This window comes from Nothoprocta perdicaria, unplaced genomic scaffold (genome assembly GCF_003342845.1).
Source record: "Nothoprocta perdicaria isolate Ctin4 unplaced genomic scaffold, notPer1 scaffold_540, whole genome shotgun sequence".
NCBI classification, from domain to species: domain Eukaryota; kingdom Metazoa; phylum Chordata; class Aves; order Tinamiformes; family Tinamidae; genus Nothoprocta; species Nothoprocta perdicaria.
The window spans coordinates 72272-86484 of NW_020455800.1; the positions used below are offsets into that span (position 1 = coordinate 72272).

General features: G+C 51.6%; 3 protein-coding genes and 1 long non-coding RNA gene across 4 annotated transcripts in view; 1 reads left to right on the top strand and 3 right to left on the bottom strand.

Moving 5' to 3' along the window:
* The first annotated feature begins 552 nt into the window (after positions 1-552).
* Positions 553-1431, top strand: LOC112955174 (keratinocyte proline-rich protein-like). Its single transcript, XM_026048451.1, has one exon. It carries the CDS (start codon positions 553-555, stop codon positions 1429-1431), a length of 879 nt encoding a protein of 292 aa, XP_025904236.1.
* Positions 1432-4785: 3354 nt separating this feature from the next.
* LOC112955186 lies at positions 4786-5620 on the bottom strand. The gene is made up of 2 exons (XR_003250847.1): positions 5542-5620; positions 4786-4955 (listed from the first exon to the last, which is right to left on the bottom strand). It is a non-coding gene; the product is annotated as an uncharacterized LOC112955186 (long non-coding RNA).
* Positions 5621-8551: 2931 nt separating this feature from the next.
* LOC112955175 (keratin-associated protein 9-1-like) lies at positions 8552-9199 on the bottom strand. Its single transcript, XM_026048452.1, has one exon. It carries the CDS (start codon positions 9197-9199, stop codon positions 8552-8554), a length of 648 nt encoding a protein of 215 aa, XP_025904237.1.
* A 4555-nt stretch (positions 9200-13754) lies between these two features.
* LOC112955176 (keratin-associated protein 5-1-like) overlaps positions 13755-14213 on the bottom strand; it is a 2209-nt gene continuing 1750 nt past the window's right edge. Inside the window, exon 3 of the mRNA XM_026048453.1 lies at positions 13755-14197. Coding sequence (XP_025904238.1) covers positions 13755-14197 — 443 coding nt within the window. The remainder of the gene's footprint in view (positions 14198-14213) is intronic.

A 14213-nucleotide genomic window follows, 5' to 3' on the forward strand; every position in this document is an offset into this window, starting at 1 on the left:
TCCAGGGATATCAAAGGGATCCAGGTCTAGATGTTTTATCTGCCTCTTGGTCCCCTGAATGTTTCCAAGTGCTTGCCATCAGTCGTATTTTTTATTTAATTATTTTATTATTTTATTTTATTTTATTTTATTTTATTTTATTTTACTTTACTTTACTTTATTTCATTTATTTATTTTATTGTGGCTTCCTGAAACCGCTACCAAACCCGCGGGGCTGTTATTTGCTCTCAGCTCTCCTGCAAGGAAACGCCAGGGAGGAAAAGCACCGGGCAGAGCACCGGAACGGGGGAATTGCTCTGAAGTGCAAATTCTCTGTTTCAAAGCAGCAACTCCAGAGCCCGCAGCACTGCCCCACCTTGCACCCCAGCTCCGAGCATGGAGATAAGAGCGGGCTGCAAAAGAAAGAGGACGCCGTGGTTCTTTCCATGCCTGTCTGCTATGGGAAAACCACCTTGCAGATGATTCACGCTTCTTAGGGCTGGTTTCTGCCCGCTCTGCTCAGCAGCCGCGGTAACGCTCTGTTTCTTTCAGATTCCCTCGCTCCGTGCAGCGATGTCCGCGCACCAGATGCAGTGCAAGCAGCCAACCGTCCTGCCGCCCGGGCTGCTTACGAAGCAGAGCGCCGAGCCCACGCCGGGCCCCGAGGAGCCGCCGTGTCCCCCTCAGCAGCAGCAGCAGCCCCATGGCCAGGTGCCTGCAGAGCCGGTCCCCGTGCTGCTAGTGCCGGGCCCGGAGAAAGCGGCTCCGGTCGTGGTGATTCCCGAGGGTCCGCAACAGGAGGAGCAGCAGCAGCAGCAGTGCAAGCTGCCCCCGACGTTGCCTCCTGCAGCCTGTCCCGAGCCTGTCCCATGTCCTCAGGAGAAAACCCCGTGCAAGGAGCCGCTGGAGCCGATACCCGTTCCCTGCCCGGAACCTGCTCCCTGCGCCCAGGAGACACAGCAGTGCAAGGAGATCCCGGAGTTCGTCCCTGTTCCTGAGCCTGCTCCCTGCGCCCAGGAGACGCAGCAGTGCAAGGAGATCCCGGAGTTCATCCCCGTTCCCGGCCCTGAGCCTGTCCCGTGTCCTCAGGAGAAGCAGCAGTGTAAGGAGATCCCAGTGCCGATCCCTGTCCCCGATCCAGTGCCGTGCCCTCCGGAGAAGCAGGAATGCAAGGAGATCCCCGTGCAGATCCCAGTTTCCCTCCCGGAACCACCCGCCTGCCCCCAGGAGATCCCGGTGCCCATCCCCGTGGCCTGCCCCGATCCGGCCCCGTGTCCCCAGGTGAAGCAGGAGTGCAAGGAGATCCCGGCGCCGATGTCCGATGTGGCGCCGTGCAGCCCGGAGCAGCCGGAGCAGGAGGAGGCGCCGCCGAGTGCGGAGCTGGAGCAGTGCTCGCTTTGCGAGCAGCAGCAAGTGAAGCTGCCCGGCCAGTGGCCCCCGGCGCAGAAGTGACGCGCTGGCAGCTCAGCGAGGCAGGAGCCGAAGAGCTCCCGCCGTTTCCATCGCCCCGTTATTCACTGCAGAATTTAGCCCTGCTTCCACCTTCCCTCCCGGTACTAACGCTCACGTTATCCCACGCTAACTCCCCTCCGACCAACACGGCTGTTGCAGGCTTGGAGTTCCAGCACACGCATGCTCGGCTTGAGCAGCCTGAGTCCCCGTCCTCTCCCAGTTATCCTGCCAGGGAGAGGCCAGGAATTGTGATGGCAGCTCAGCCAGGGCTCGGGAAGCAGGGGCCGTCCTGAAGTCAGTGCTCACGGTGCAGCCCTATGCACTGCCACCCGCTCCCCACGCTCCCCTCCGCATCCCCCCCTACCTCGTGCTTTGGGGTTTGCTCTAAAACGGCAGGATTTGGGATTTGGGCAGAACTTGCTAGGAACGGGTCTGATCCAGGGCAGCACCACTTGCCATAACCATGAACCCACGACGCGAAATATCTTAAACAAGGTTAAAATCTAGAGGAAAGAGGAAGGTTTTTCCTGCAGAGTCATCAGCTCCCAGGTACCCGCTGAGCTGAATTGTGCATGGGAAGTCGCAGCCAGCTCAGCACCACCACGGGGAGCTCGCCTCCCAGCCACCGGGACCTGCAAAGAGCAGCGCACGCCAAGGGGATTGATGGAAAAGATAGAGGTAATTAAATGCAACCCAGACGGGTTTTGAAATAAACCACCGCCAGGCGCGGCTGCCACCCGCCGCAGCGGCGACGGGAGCGGGTTTGCACTCGGGAGCAGCGCRTTTCAGCCCACGGTGTCGTCGCATGCGTGCTCGGGCCGTCGCGCTACTAGTTTTAGGCTCATAGGGTATCCAAGACGCGTTTCACTGTGAAAATCACCAATAAAAGTGACTTTGAATACTGAGTTTTGGGGGAATTTTTGGCAACTCCTGCGCCAAAGGGAAAACAAGAAGGAGCCTGAGCTTCACGTAGCCCCTTCCCAGCGCCAAGCCAGGCTAAGCGGGAGAGCCAGAATCAGGGGCACCTCCACTCACCCCACATTTTTGGGGTGTGAAAACACCCCAAAACACCCACAGCCACTCACCRTGACCTCCTGCACAAGCCCAACAACGAGTCAGGCTGCGAGCCCAAGCAAATATGTTTTTTCCCACGCTGCAAAGGAGCCAGGAGCGATGCAATCTCTTGCACGCAGCCCCCGCGCCGGTCTCACCTCCTCTCAATGTCGGGCTTAGCCCCCAGTTTCTGCTTTGCAGCTTGTTCTTGCACCACCTGCAAGGTCCTGCTGCCGGATCCTGCAGGAACATCTGCATTTATGGGGATTTTCCTCCTCTGCTACAGAGGAGAATGGGGAAAAAAAGAGCAATTGGTTGAACCAGAATTTCCTTGCTGCAAAGCAGAAATTCTCCATCCTGTTTTGGCTTGCTTTAAAACCAAAGCAACGTGTTCTGAGCAACTTCCCTTTTTTTATTCGGGTTTAAATGCTCTTGAAAGCCATTTTCCCAGCAGCAGTTATAGCACCACTAAGCCAAATAAAAAAAAAAAAAAAAAAAAAAAAAAAAATCAAAATAACTCATCCCGATAGCCCTGCTGCAGAGAATTGTATCTTGGGGAATAGCTTCATTTCTTGCGAGACACCAGAATCCTCAGGTAAATAGACAAAGCCTGAGAAAGTAATTTCCCAAATGGCAACATCCCACAAAATTGCCAGTTGTCCAAAAAAAGGTGAAACAACACAACGATATCACAAAACAATCCCGAAACAATTCGAATCTGGAGTCTGCACCCATCTTGATCCAGTGCTCAGATATTATAAGGATAAAGAATCTGGAAGGAAACGTGCACAAGTACCTGTGTATATTATGTGCCTTAAACCTAGGTACTTATAAATTTAAAGGTGATTCCCGAGCTATTACAAGAAAGGAGGAGAGAATGAATGGCACTAATAAAGTGGGGAAAGAAAAATATCAAGAAGCAAGTAATGCAGTTAATTGTGATTTTATTGCAGCACACCCCGAGGTAAAGATCAGAAGGAACCAGCTTGTGACTTTGCTATAGTTGAGGATGAATAAATGCCGGCTAATTCATTGCATCTCTTTGTAAAGCAATTCCCCACTTGCAAGCAAAACCGGCGCCCTGCACATTTCTAGCCAGCTTGGTGGAGGCAACACAGAGCTTGCAAGGAAGCAATTGCCCCTTCCCTCCACCAGCACCAGAGCTACTTCTGCTTCGGGCACTGCTGCTGCTGCTGCTGCTGTTGCGGGATGCTCTTCACAGGGCATTTGGCTTGTCCCTTGGGCGCCTGGCACTGCTCCGTGCTCTTTGGGTGACACTTCTCCTGGCACTGGGGAGGTATGTGTTGCTGCTGCTTCTGCTGGTGTGAAGACATTGCTGCTAAACCTGGAAGGAAACCAAGGTGCCACTTAGGTTACTTTTCAGCCTTACATAATTCTCTCCTTTTCAGGTTTTACAGTTTCAGCCTGATTTTTTATATAGCCTTTGACTTCCAATGTTAATTCTACCAGGGCAGGCATGAAAATTACTGGCAATGGGGCAAACAAGTCAGAAAGCTGGAGAGTTTACAGAATGTTTAAGGTTGGAAGGGACCTCTCGAGATCACCTAGTCCAACCTTCCCGCTAGAATTAATCRTTSTATTTCCCATAATGGGAGAATTGCTCTTGTGGATATGCTCATGGTTAACACCATYGGAAGGACAGTTCTGCAGTATGTATAAAGCCAAATAATAGAATCACAGAATGGTTGAGGTTGGAAGGGACCTCCAGGGATTATCTAGTCCAACCTTCCTGCTGCAGCAGGGACACTTAAAGCATGGGGCACAGGGCAGCATCCAGGTGGGTTTGGAGACCTCCAGAGAAGGAGACTCCACAACCTCCCTGGGCAGYCTGTGCCAGGGCTCGGGCACCCTCACAATGAAGAGGTTCCTGATTTCAAAGCTTCTGGAAGAAGAAAACAGCTTGATAATGATCCCTCCATCACAAACCCCAGAGCAGGACAGCGTCGCCGACCACRAGCAACCTGCCCCACCATGAGCGGTGCTGCAGTTTCACCCAACGCAGTGACTCTTGGAGTCGGGCACCTTCGAGACCGCAGTAAAAGGCCCTTGGGTGCCCAACGGGCACAAGAGGAGGTGCCAGRGAACGGTCACCAAAGAGCCAGCGGGTTCCCAAGATTCTGGGTGACCAGCCTGAGGAGCAACTAAGCAAGGAAAGAACCTACAGCACAGGGCTGCTGGAGAAATGCAAGAGGGAGAAGTCGCCCCTGGAGAAGACTCTCCAACTGCCCTCCATGCATCCGTGCGGAGAGACTCACCTGGTGCCTCTTGCTGTTGGCAGAAGGGAAGGAGACGCCGCCGGGATTCAGGAGCGTCCCGAAGGGAAGGCTTTTATACCCTTTTGGAAGTCTGCCCCGGCAGCCGATGACGACAGATTAACTTGATGACCAGCATCTTTCACAACAAGAACTTGCTCCGCTGACACCTCCTTAGTGCTGGATTTCAGTCAAGGTCTGTCAGAGATGTTTTCAGGTGTGGGGGAACTTGTTGATTTTCAGGGCAGGCACACCCAATCTGGTAATAACTGGCTAATTCATTAATAATTCATACTGTCCCAGCCTGGCCCTCGGCTCCCACAGCCCAGCTCAGACTTGAGAGCCAGCTCTGCAATCAGGAAACCCAGCTTGCATAAACCTTAACTCTTCTCCCTTTTCCTCCCTCCCATAGAGACCAAAAATATTTTATATCATCCACAAAATTTAAAGYCATCCCCTTATTTTAAGCATCCTTTTCCTTACCCTTGCTCTCCACTTCCCCCAAAGAAATGAAAGCTTTCCCTTTACAAACACAGGATTTGGTTTACTGGCATTGCGGCAGGATTTCTTTCCCTCTCAGGTGAACCTATGCCCAACGCCCCCAAAGCTTTTCCAAGGAAGGAAAAGGAAAAATAGCTCAAGTCAAGGCACTGCCTCCAGTTCCAGTAGCAAAGGTAGTTCCAAGCCTTCCCTGAGCTGTCCTCAGGGCTGTGCCCCAGGGGRTTGGATTTGTGCCCCAAGGGGTTGGATTTGGTCCATGAACTACAGCCTCTTCTCTACTTACAACCACAGGATCCACAGAGGAGCCACAGATATAACTGCTGGTAGGCAAAGGAGAGCAGAAGGGGCTCACAGCCCTACGAGGAAGAAGAAAAACTAGCCACGGTCTTCACAAAACCCACCTGTGTCTGAYCAGCCAAGGTCTTAGAGACCCTGAGGCTAATGAGGACCAGGCTGGGCTAATTGGCTGCAGATAGGCAGACCTTAGCAATGCCCAAGATGAACCACAGGTGTGTAGGACAACAGTGCGTCAGGGCTTTTGCAACACGCTCTGCCATAGGTATGRGATGCGTGATGAGCACTGACCGGACAGCCGTCTCTGCCTCTTCCTCTGYGGCTTTTGGAGCTTCCCAGTGGTGTCAACCATGGCTGCGTTTGGTGCGGTGCTCACGGAGCGGTAGCCGTGGACATCAGGACTGGTGGAGCTGGGTGATGGAGACCAACCATGGAGGTCTCATCCCGGATGCGCCTTGTTGGCCACTGCAAGTGGTCTCCTGACCAAAGCTGCTCCCACGCCTGATGGTGGGCACCAATGCTGAGCACAGAGCAGGAGCAGCAGGTGTCAGTGATATTATGGATGGCAGGATTCACCCCAAAGGCTTGGGCTCACTGATAGGAACCATGGATGGATGTTCCCAGACTTCCCCTTCATGGCCTTGCTACTCCATAGCTGTCCAGCCCTCATAGCCTGTCTTGCTGAACCAAAATGCACGTTTGGGGCAAAATCTCCATGCCTGACTCAGGTGCACCAAACACCTGTGCCTGTCGACGCTCGATACCATCGCCCTTCCTTCTGTGTTGACAGAAATCGCACAAAAAGGAATCTACTGTAGAGCTACCCTTGTGCCCACGGGTTCATCGCGGGCTGATTTGGTAACAGTGTTTACACACGCCTAAATATAACTCTTTTCTCGTGGAGATTAATCACCCTCCACCCTGGCCTTAATGACACAGTAGGTGGAAAGAAATGCTCTGCATCCAGACATGGAGCCTGCGCCGGAGACGAGTGGGAGCAGCCGGGACAATAGGGTAGGGAACAATGGGCTCCAGACAAGGGCCTCCCTCCCCAGCCGGGATCCAAACGAAGACAATAGGTTTGCAATAGAATGAAAATACTGTTGCAGCAGRCAGACGTTAACGAACCTGAAATACCAACTGCTCCGTGGGCCACAGCAGCCGCGGCTCCCCCGCGCAGATGGGAGCAGATAGGCAGCAGCAGCCAGCCCTGCCCAAAGCCCTGTGAGGTGTCAACAGCAAAGCTGGGGACAAAGCTGCTCCCTTGTCCCGGCAGGGCTTGGACCTGCTCCTGGACCATGAGAAGATTCCTCTCCTGAAGCCAAATCTTGCCCCTCGTTCCCACCCAGCAAAGATGATGGGAAGTGAGCGTTGAGAACACCACATTGTCTCCATCTTATTTTATTTTTTTAAGAAATCATAGAATCATATAATCCGGTTCCTGTGGAACTTTTGGTGTCTCAGTTTGTGGTCATTTCCGCTTGTCCTATCACTGACCACCACAGAAATGAGGCCAACCCATCCTCCTCCCTCTGTCCCTTGAGGTATTTACAGACACTGATCAGGTCCCCCCTCAGTCTTCTCTTCTCCAGGCTGAACAGGCCCAGCTCCCTCAGCCTTTGCTCACAGGGCAGATGTTCCAGGCCCCTGATCATCCTCACAGCCCTGCGCTGGACTCTCTCCAGCAGCGCCACATCCCTCTTGTCCTGGGCAGCCCAGAACTGGACACAGTCTCCAGATGTGGCCTTACCAGAGCTGTGTATAGGGGGACAATCACCTCCCTCGACCTGCTGGAGACGCTCTTCTTAATGCACCCCAGGATCCCATTGGCCTTCTTGGCCACCAGGGCACACTGCTGCCTCATGGGCATCTTGTCATCCACCAGGACACCCAAATCCCTCTCTGCAGGGCTGCTCTCCAGCAGGTCAACCCCTAATCTGTACTGGTGTCTGGGGTTAATCCTCCCCAAGTGCAGGACCTTGCACTTGCCCTTGTTGAACTTCATGAGGTTTCTCATCAGTTGTACAGTCTGTTCAGGTCCCTCTGGATGGCAGCACAGCCCTCAGGGCTATCAGCTACTCCTCCCAGTTTGGTATCATCAGCAAACTTGGTGAGGGAGCACTCCAGCCCTTCATCCAGGTCATTGATGGATAAATTGAACAGGACCGGACCGAGGACTGACCCCTGGGGGACACCACTAACTACAGACTCCAACTGGACCCAGYGCCACTGACTACCACTCTCTGAGCTCTGCCATGCAGCATTAAATCATTTTAAATTTTAAAKCATTAAAAAATATCATTAAAAAACAGTAAGAATACTTCAATATTTTCTCCTCTAGATTTGGGGTTTTCTTCCAATTCATTTTACCTTTTACTCAGCAATATATATTTTACTACCATTATTTTTCAGTAGGACAAAACTCATTGTTTAGTATCTCTCAAAAAGCATTGGTCAAGTTTCATTTACAGCATTGGAAAGCATCGCGCTCTGCTAGAACATGTTTACAGGCATGAAACCTTTGCAAGCATCCCAGCTTCTTCAGAGAAAAACTAGAGGAAGGAGGTCTTGAACCTGAAGGCGTAGGAACAAAGAGAAGGACAAAAGACAAGAGGACAGAAAATGCCATCKATGGTCATTTTTTATTGCTACGCATACACATAAAAGGCTAGAGAAGAGTTAAAGGATGAAAAGGCAGAGCTCTTCCACCTGCAGCATGTTGGTAGCACTGCCAAGGCAGAACATCTCCCCAGAACACYGGGGACAATGTTGGCCAACTGCAGCTCCCAAGGAGAAGAGGCGCCAGGAAAGGAGTGGAAGGGGCAGCATAGAAAGCCAAGGCTGGAAATATTTAGAGCAGCATTTATAAGTCAAGGAGAGCAAAGGGAGAGGAGGTCTTGGTACGTTGCTGGTGGGTCTGTAATCTTTCATGGCACAGAAGCTCGTGAGCCCACAGAGGTCATGGTGCTGTTTGCAAGGGCCCCAGGTGCTAAGGGCAATCAGCAGGTCCGGGGGCAGGGCTCCAGGCACACGGTCTCACACTTCTCTGGGCACTTGGTGGCACAAACCTGCACGCACGGGGCCGGGCAGGGCTCGGCACACTGGGTGCAGCACGAGGTGGCGCAGGGCTTCACGCAGACGTCCACGCAGGTTGGCGGAGTGAGCTCCACGCACTGGGTGCTGCAGGGCTGGGCGCACTGAGTGGTGCACGTGGTGGTGCACTGGGTGCTGCAGGGCTGGACGCACTGGGTGCTGCAGGGCTCAGCGCATTGGGTGGTGCAGCACGTGGTGGTGCACTGGGTGCTGCAGGGCTGGACGCACTGGGTGCTGCAAGGCTGGACGCATTGGGTGCTGCAGGGCTCAACGCACTGGGTGCTGCAGGACTGGACGCACTGGGTGCTGCAGGGCTCAACGCATTGGGTGCTGCAAGGCTGGACGCACTGGGTGCTGCAGGGCTGGGCGCACTGGGTGGTGCAGCACGTGGTGGTGCACTGGGTGCTGCAGGGCTCGGCGCAGGGCTTCACGCACACGGTGCCGCAGGGCTCCACGCACACGGTGCTGCAGGGCTCCGGGCACGGCGGGCACTTCTTCACGCAGCACGTGGGAGGGGGCAGGCAGGGCTGCTTGCACTGTTCGTAGCAGGACATCTTGCTGGGTGCTGGCGATGCTGGGGAGAGAAGGAGTACAAGGTGAAGATTCCAGTTTACTCCTTCCTCTTTGGGAACCGGCAAGTGTTACCACTGGAAAGACTGGAGCCATAAACCTTGAGTTTCACAGAACTACATCCACTTATACCTGGGAGACACCCTGCTATGAGAATAGCTTTTTTTCCTGAGCTACTTCATGAGAGAAGGAGTTCCATTGTCTCTTCGTTGCTTTCTAGTTCCTCACGTACACCAGAACTTGGTTGCTCATGAGATATTGGCCTGTTAAATTCAGAGGCTAGAGCCCCAAGACTACAATTCAAACACTCTTCCAAATCCTCCAGCTATACATCATTGACGGTGCACTAAAATTAATAGGCTTATCCTCTCTGTCTTGGCCTAGAGGTTGCAGCTCCTYTTTCTGATGCATTTCCTCATCTTGGCTGCTCCCATACTTCTCCTACAGTTTTGCCCTAAGGACTCCTACAGCTTCCTTCTTCCAGACAACGCTTCTTCCCACCCATCTCTTCTGAAGTCCCAAGCCTTACTCTGCAACATCCAGTCATTTATATAATTTCCTGACTTAATGAGGTTTTAAAAGAGTTAATGAAGATGGACTATGCAGGAGGGTGGAAGAAAACCAGCTTCTGCAGAGGCGATGGGCCATTTCCAAATTACCAAAGAAGAAGACGCTGCCTAAGAGTCAAACATCCTCTCTCCCATCCCGGAAGGAATCCTGGACCAAACAGCAACACCTCCGAGCAAAGCTCAACATCAAAGAGCAAAGTTCTTCTGCCGTCAGGAATACACTCTCTTGACCAAACTGACCAAGCGATCCTGCCACCACATCACTCCCTGATAAATCCAAGAAAGACTTACCAGTTCACCAATGCAGATGAGTGAGGAAGATACCAAATGAACTGGTGTGAGCATCAAAACGCCAGCCTTTTTATATAGTTTGCGTGGCGTCACCTCCGGAAACGAGGAAGCCCAGGGGTATGGACACCTGACCATTAGCATCCCCACAGGCTCCACCTATACATACTTTTCGTATTTGTTTACATCCTAAATTTGGGGGGAAACCTACTTCCAGGAAAAGCATGTGATACTGAGTAAAGTCTGCTTCCACCCAAAACCCAAGCTATGCGATTCTCAATTGGAAAATACGATAATTAAAAAGAATCGCAAACTAGATTAATTGCTTTTTTAAAAAGATTTAATATGCTCTGATATTTTCATCTCCTCCTAAGTGTCAGAATGATACCTTAGGTTTCTTCCCAATACAGTTAGAATCAATGACTATTATTAAGGCAAGTGGACAATTGATAGGGTTTTCCATGAGAAACATCATGTCCTAATTCTCATGGCAAGAGAGAGCTAATTCTACAGGGGCCATTGGTGCTTCAGCTGGTTCTCCAGAACCTTCCTGACCATTAAAACCACCCCAGCCCCTTCCTCCCCAACCTCTTGGTCTATTAACCGGGTTCACRTTTGACAACGCCAAGTTGGAGACAACTCTAGGTCCTGGGAAGACTTCTCCAACCATTCAAAGGGAGAGGCATTACCAAATCATTCCCTCCATTGCCAAAGCAGTGCAAAGGGCCTCCATTCACGTGAGCAGAATTCCATATTCATGTATTTAAGCCTTTCCCTGATCGATATCTCACTCAGCTCCAGAGCCCAGAACATTTTTATTCCTCGGAGATGTTCCAGTCAGGTGAGTGGAACACAAAAATTCGGCCGTGCCTTGGGGTGTTTTGTCATTCTTGACAATTTCGCCAATTAAATCATTTACACAAGTACTAAATGGAAAAAAAAAAAAAAAAGCAAAAAAAAAAATCCCATTCGGAGTGAATACTATGTCCTGTCTACACAGGAAACCAGAAGCCCTGCTCAGGCTGATGCGTTTTTAGCGTTTTCAGGAGCTTTTCTCAGTATTGGCATGGTTCATGTTCACCTGGGACTCCCAACTCATCTTGAATACCGATGCTGAGGACCGGTCCCTTTCTACAGGGGCTTATTGTGCATCCTATTGTTATATTTGATTAGCAAGAAATTGAAACAACTTGCAAGAAAATTAGATATTTTAGGAGACAGAAATTGAACTGCAGTTGTAGTATGTGGGAACATCAGGCAGCACTGGATGATTATTCTTAATTGACCCTTATTTGTGGAACTTTATTACATTTATGAGCAATTTGCTCAGTTGACTCGTTCCATTAAGCCCAGTGACTCAGAGCTCCACAGCAGCATCCTTTCAGGCCCAGGCAAAATGTCAGGAAAGAAGCTTTTTTTTTTCCAAATTTCCTCTTTCTGAAATCGTTTAACTACATGGCGAAGACCAAGGTCCTTTGCAGCGCCAGAGCCTGGTGCAATGGGCAGCGTGCCAACGAAAAGAGCAGGCAACAGACCAGAACCAAAGCAAAAACCCTAAGCAAAGTTTGCCACAGAAATCAAGAATATTCCCAGCAGTTTCAGAACAACGAGGACTTCCCAGCCCACTTTCCCCCTCTATTACTACCCATCCTTGACTTGGGTATATCCAGCTTTCCCACTGGGCACCAGGCATCAAGACCAGCTTCTAGGACCAACCATGTCCCTGGGCTGCCCRTCCATTCCCGGCTCCAGAAATCCATGCATACCTTGCATGCCAGGAGCCTGAGCGCGCAGAGGAATTCGCCTCACATGAAAACAGGCAGCTTGTCTCCTCCACGTCCTAGGGGCAATTTGATCAAGCAATTAAATCATTACTTCTGGGGCTGAGAGGAGCAGCAGCACAGCGCAATCCGCCTCTTTTCCTGTTTACACAGGAAGGTGAGTGTCCTACAAGGAATGATAAGTGAGCATCTGACCAAGACCCCATCCGGAAAAGAGGAGCTAGCTGTCATGACAGCAAGAAACTCAAATTTTTTATGTTTATTTTTTTTCTGACAATTGCTGATGTTTGACTGCTTGACACTTTACAATGGGAATCTGGTTTTCCTTGGGGTTTCTCCCCCTGCTAAACAAGATAATGCCCTGATTCTTGAAGAATCCTCCACACACATAATGTGACACAGCAAGCGCGGTGGTGTCTATGGCATTCACTGCTCCCAGAGTGCGGTTTTCTCCAGAAATGTCATAAGAACATGGCAGCTAGGGTGTAAACATTCTAGATCAGGGGAAAAGGGTCCCTGTTCCTCTTCCCACACCTCGAACTTCTGGTGCCTACCTGGAAATGAAACGTCTGCTCCCTGTGATGGTCTCAGCCCTCTAACAATTGAGTTTCCAAGCTCACCAGAAGGATTTTTTWAAAATGCAATTGGAGGGATACTACAGAGAAACAGCTTAAGGGAAAACGGTACCTGAAAGTCATTTTTCCTCTCCATAGTTTCTTATATCCCTGAAGATCGTTTGGCTTGATTTGAGAGCAGAGAAAACCTTTGCTTATGCGGGAGTCTCAGAGTGAGGTCCAGCCTCCACGGTGGTGGCCGGGGAGCCCTATCTGCTTTGGTATCTGAGCTGTGCAGCCTCCACACTTYGATAACGCTAAAGCTGGGCTTGGGACGTGGTGAGTGCTGTGTGACCGAGAGTAGGAGCAGAGTCCTGCCCAAATCCCACGGGATTTGCCCGGACCAAGCGACGCGCATGAGGCCAGCTAGCAGCTCAGCCCTCCTTAATCCRCCCCACTGCCGTGTCCATGAGCATGATTCATCATGTCCCATAATTGGTGGAACTCTTCCAGCAGAAAAAGTGAGACAGAGCTAATTATGGGTTAGTCACAGCCTGGAGCATCTCCTAAGGACGGGCCGGTGGGTCCTCTAGCTTCATCCGCCGCCTTCCTCCCTGCTGTCCCTTCCTTTCTGTAGCTGTGGCCAAGTCCAAACCCTGCTCGTGTCTCTGGCACCGTCTTCAACGTGTGCAACAGCAAGACCTGTCCCCCAAGGATGCCACTCTGCAGAGAGCAACTTGCAAMCAAATTCGGTGCTGACGGGGGAAGCCCTTTGGCTCCCATTCGCACGTTTGCATGGAGGGCTACCAAAAATCCTCTGRGATACCCTGCAAAGAGCAATAAGGATTTCCGCAGGATTCAGTGGGGAATGAGTGTGCCACCCTTCTTGAGTGTCCTCATGCATTCAGCAGTTGCTGCTCCTCTAAAGAGGTCTTTTAGGAGAAAATTAATGGGAGAAAGTGCAAGCCTGTGGGAGCGGCAGAGCGAAGGACAGATGCAGACAGTTGTGGCCAAGACTGATCATTTTTATTGCTTCACATCTACAGGAAAGTAAGAAGATGGGGGAAAAAAGAAAATGGGAAAATTCCCCCAACCTCAAAGCAGAAGAATTAGAAGATCACTCTCCCAGGCACACACGGTGCTCCTGGGGGTAGAAGACCACTTAGTTATGACAAAAGCTACAAGAAAAGGCATCGTGCCTTAAATAAATACAAGAGAAGTTATGTGAAAATGTAAGAAAAGCTACAGGAAGGTTCTCCCTTTCCTAGGGCAGTGAAGACCAGAGGAAGATGCGAGTGCACGGGGGTCTTCAAGTCAATTCCAGACGCATCTTCCACACACGGGGCCTCAAGGGAGCACGCGCTTCCGACAGCAGATATCGGCACAGCGGATGGAGTAGACCGGGGTGCAGGCAGAGGCGCACGGGGACGCGGCCTGCGTGACGCTGACCGTGCCACAGGTGTCCACGCACGTGGTGGCAGCCTGCACGGCCCCGCAGCACGGGTCCACACACTCGGTGACTTCCACGCAGCACGGGTCCACGCACTTGGTGGTGCACTTGGTGGCTTTGCCGCAGCATGGATCCGCACACGTGGTGACAYACTTGGTCACCTTGCTACAGCATGGATCTACACACTTGGTGGTGCACTTGCTGATCTCCTCACAGCATGGATCTACACAGGTGGTGACACACTTGGTCACCTTGCTACAGCACGGATCCACACACTTGGTAGTGCACTTGGTCACAGCTCCACAGCATGGATCCACACACTTGGTAGTGCACTTGGTGACTTCACAGCACGGATC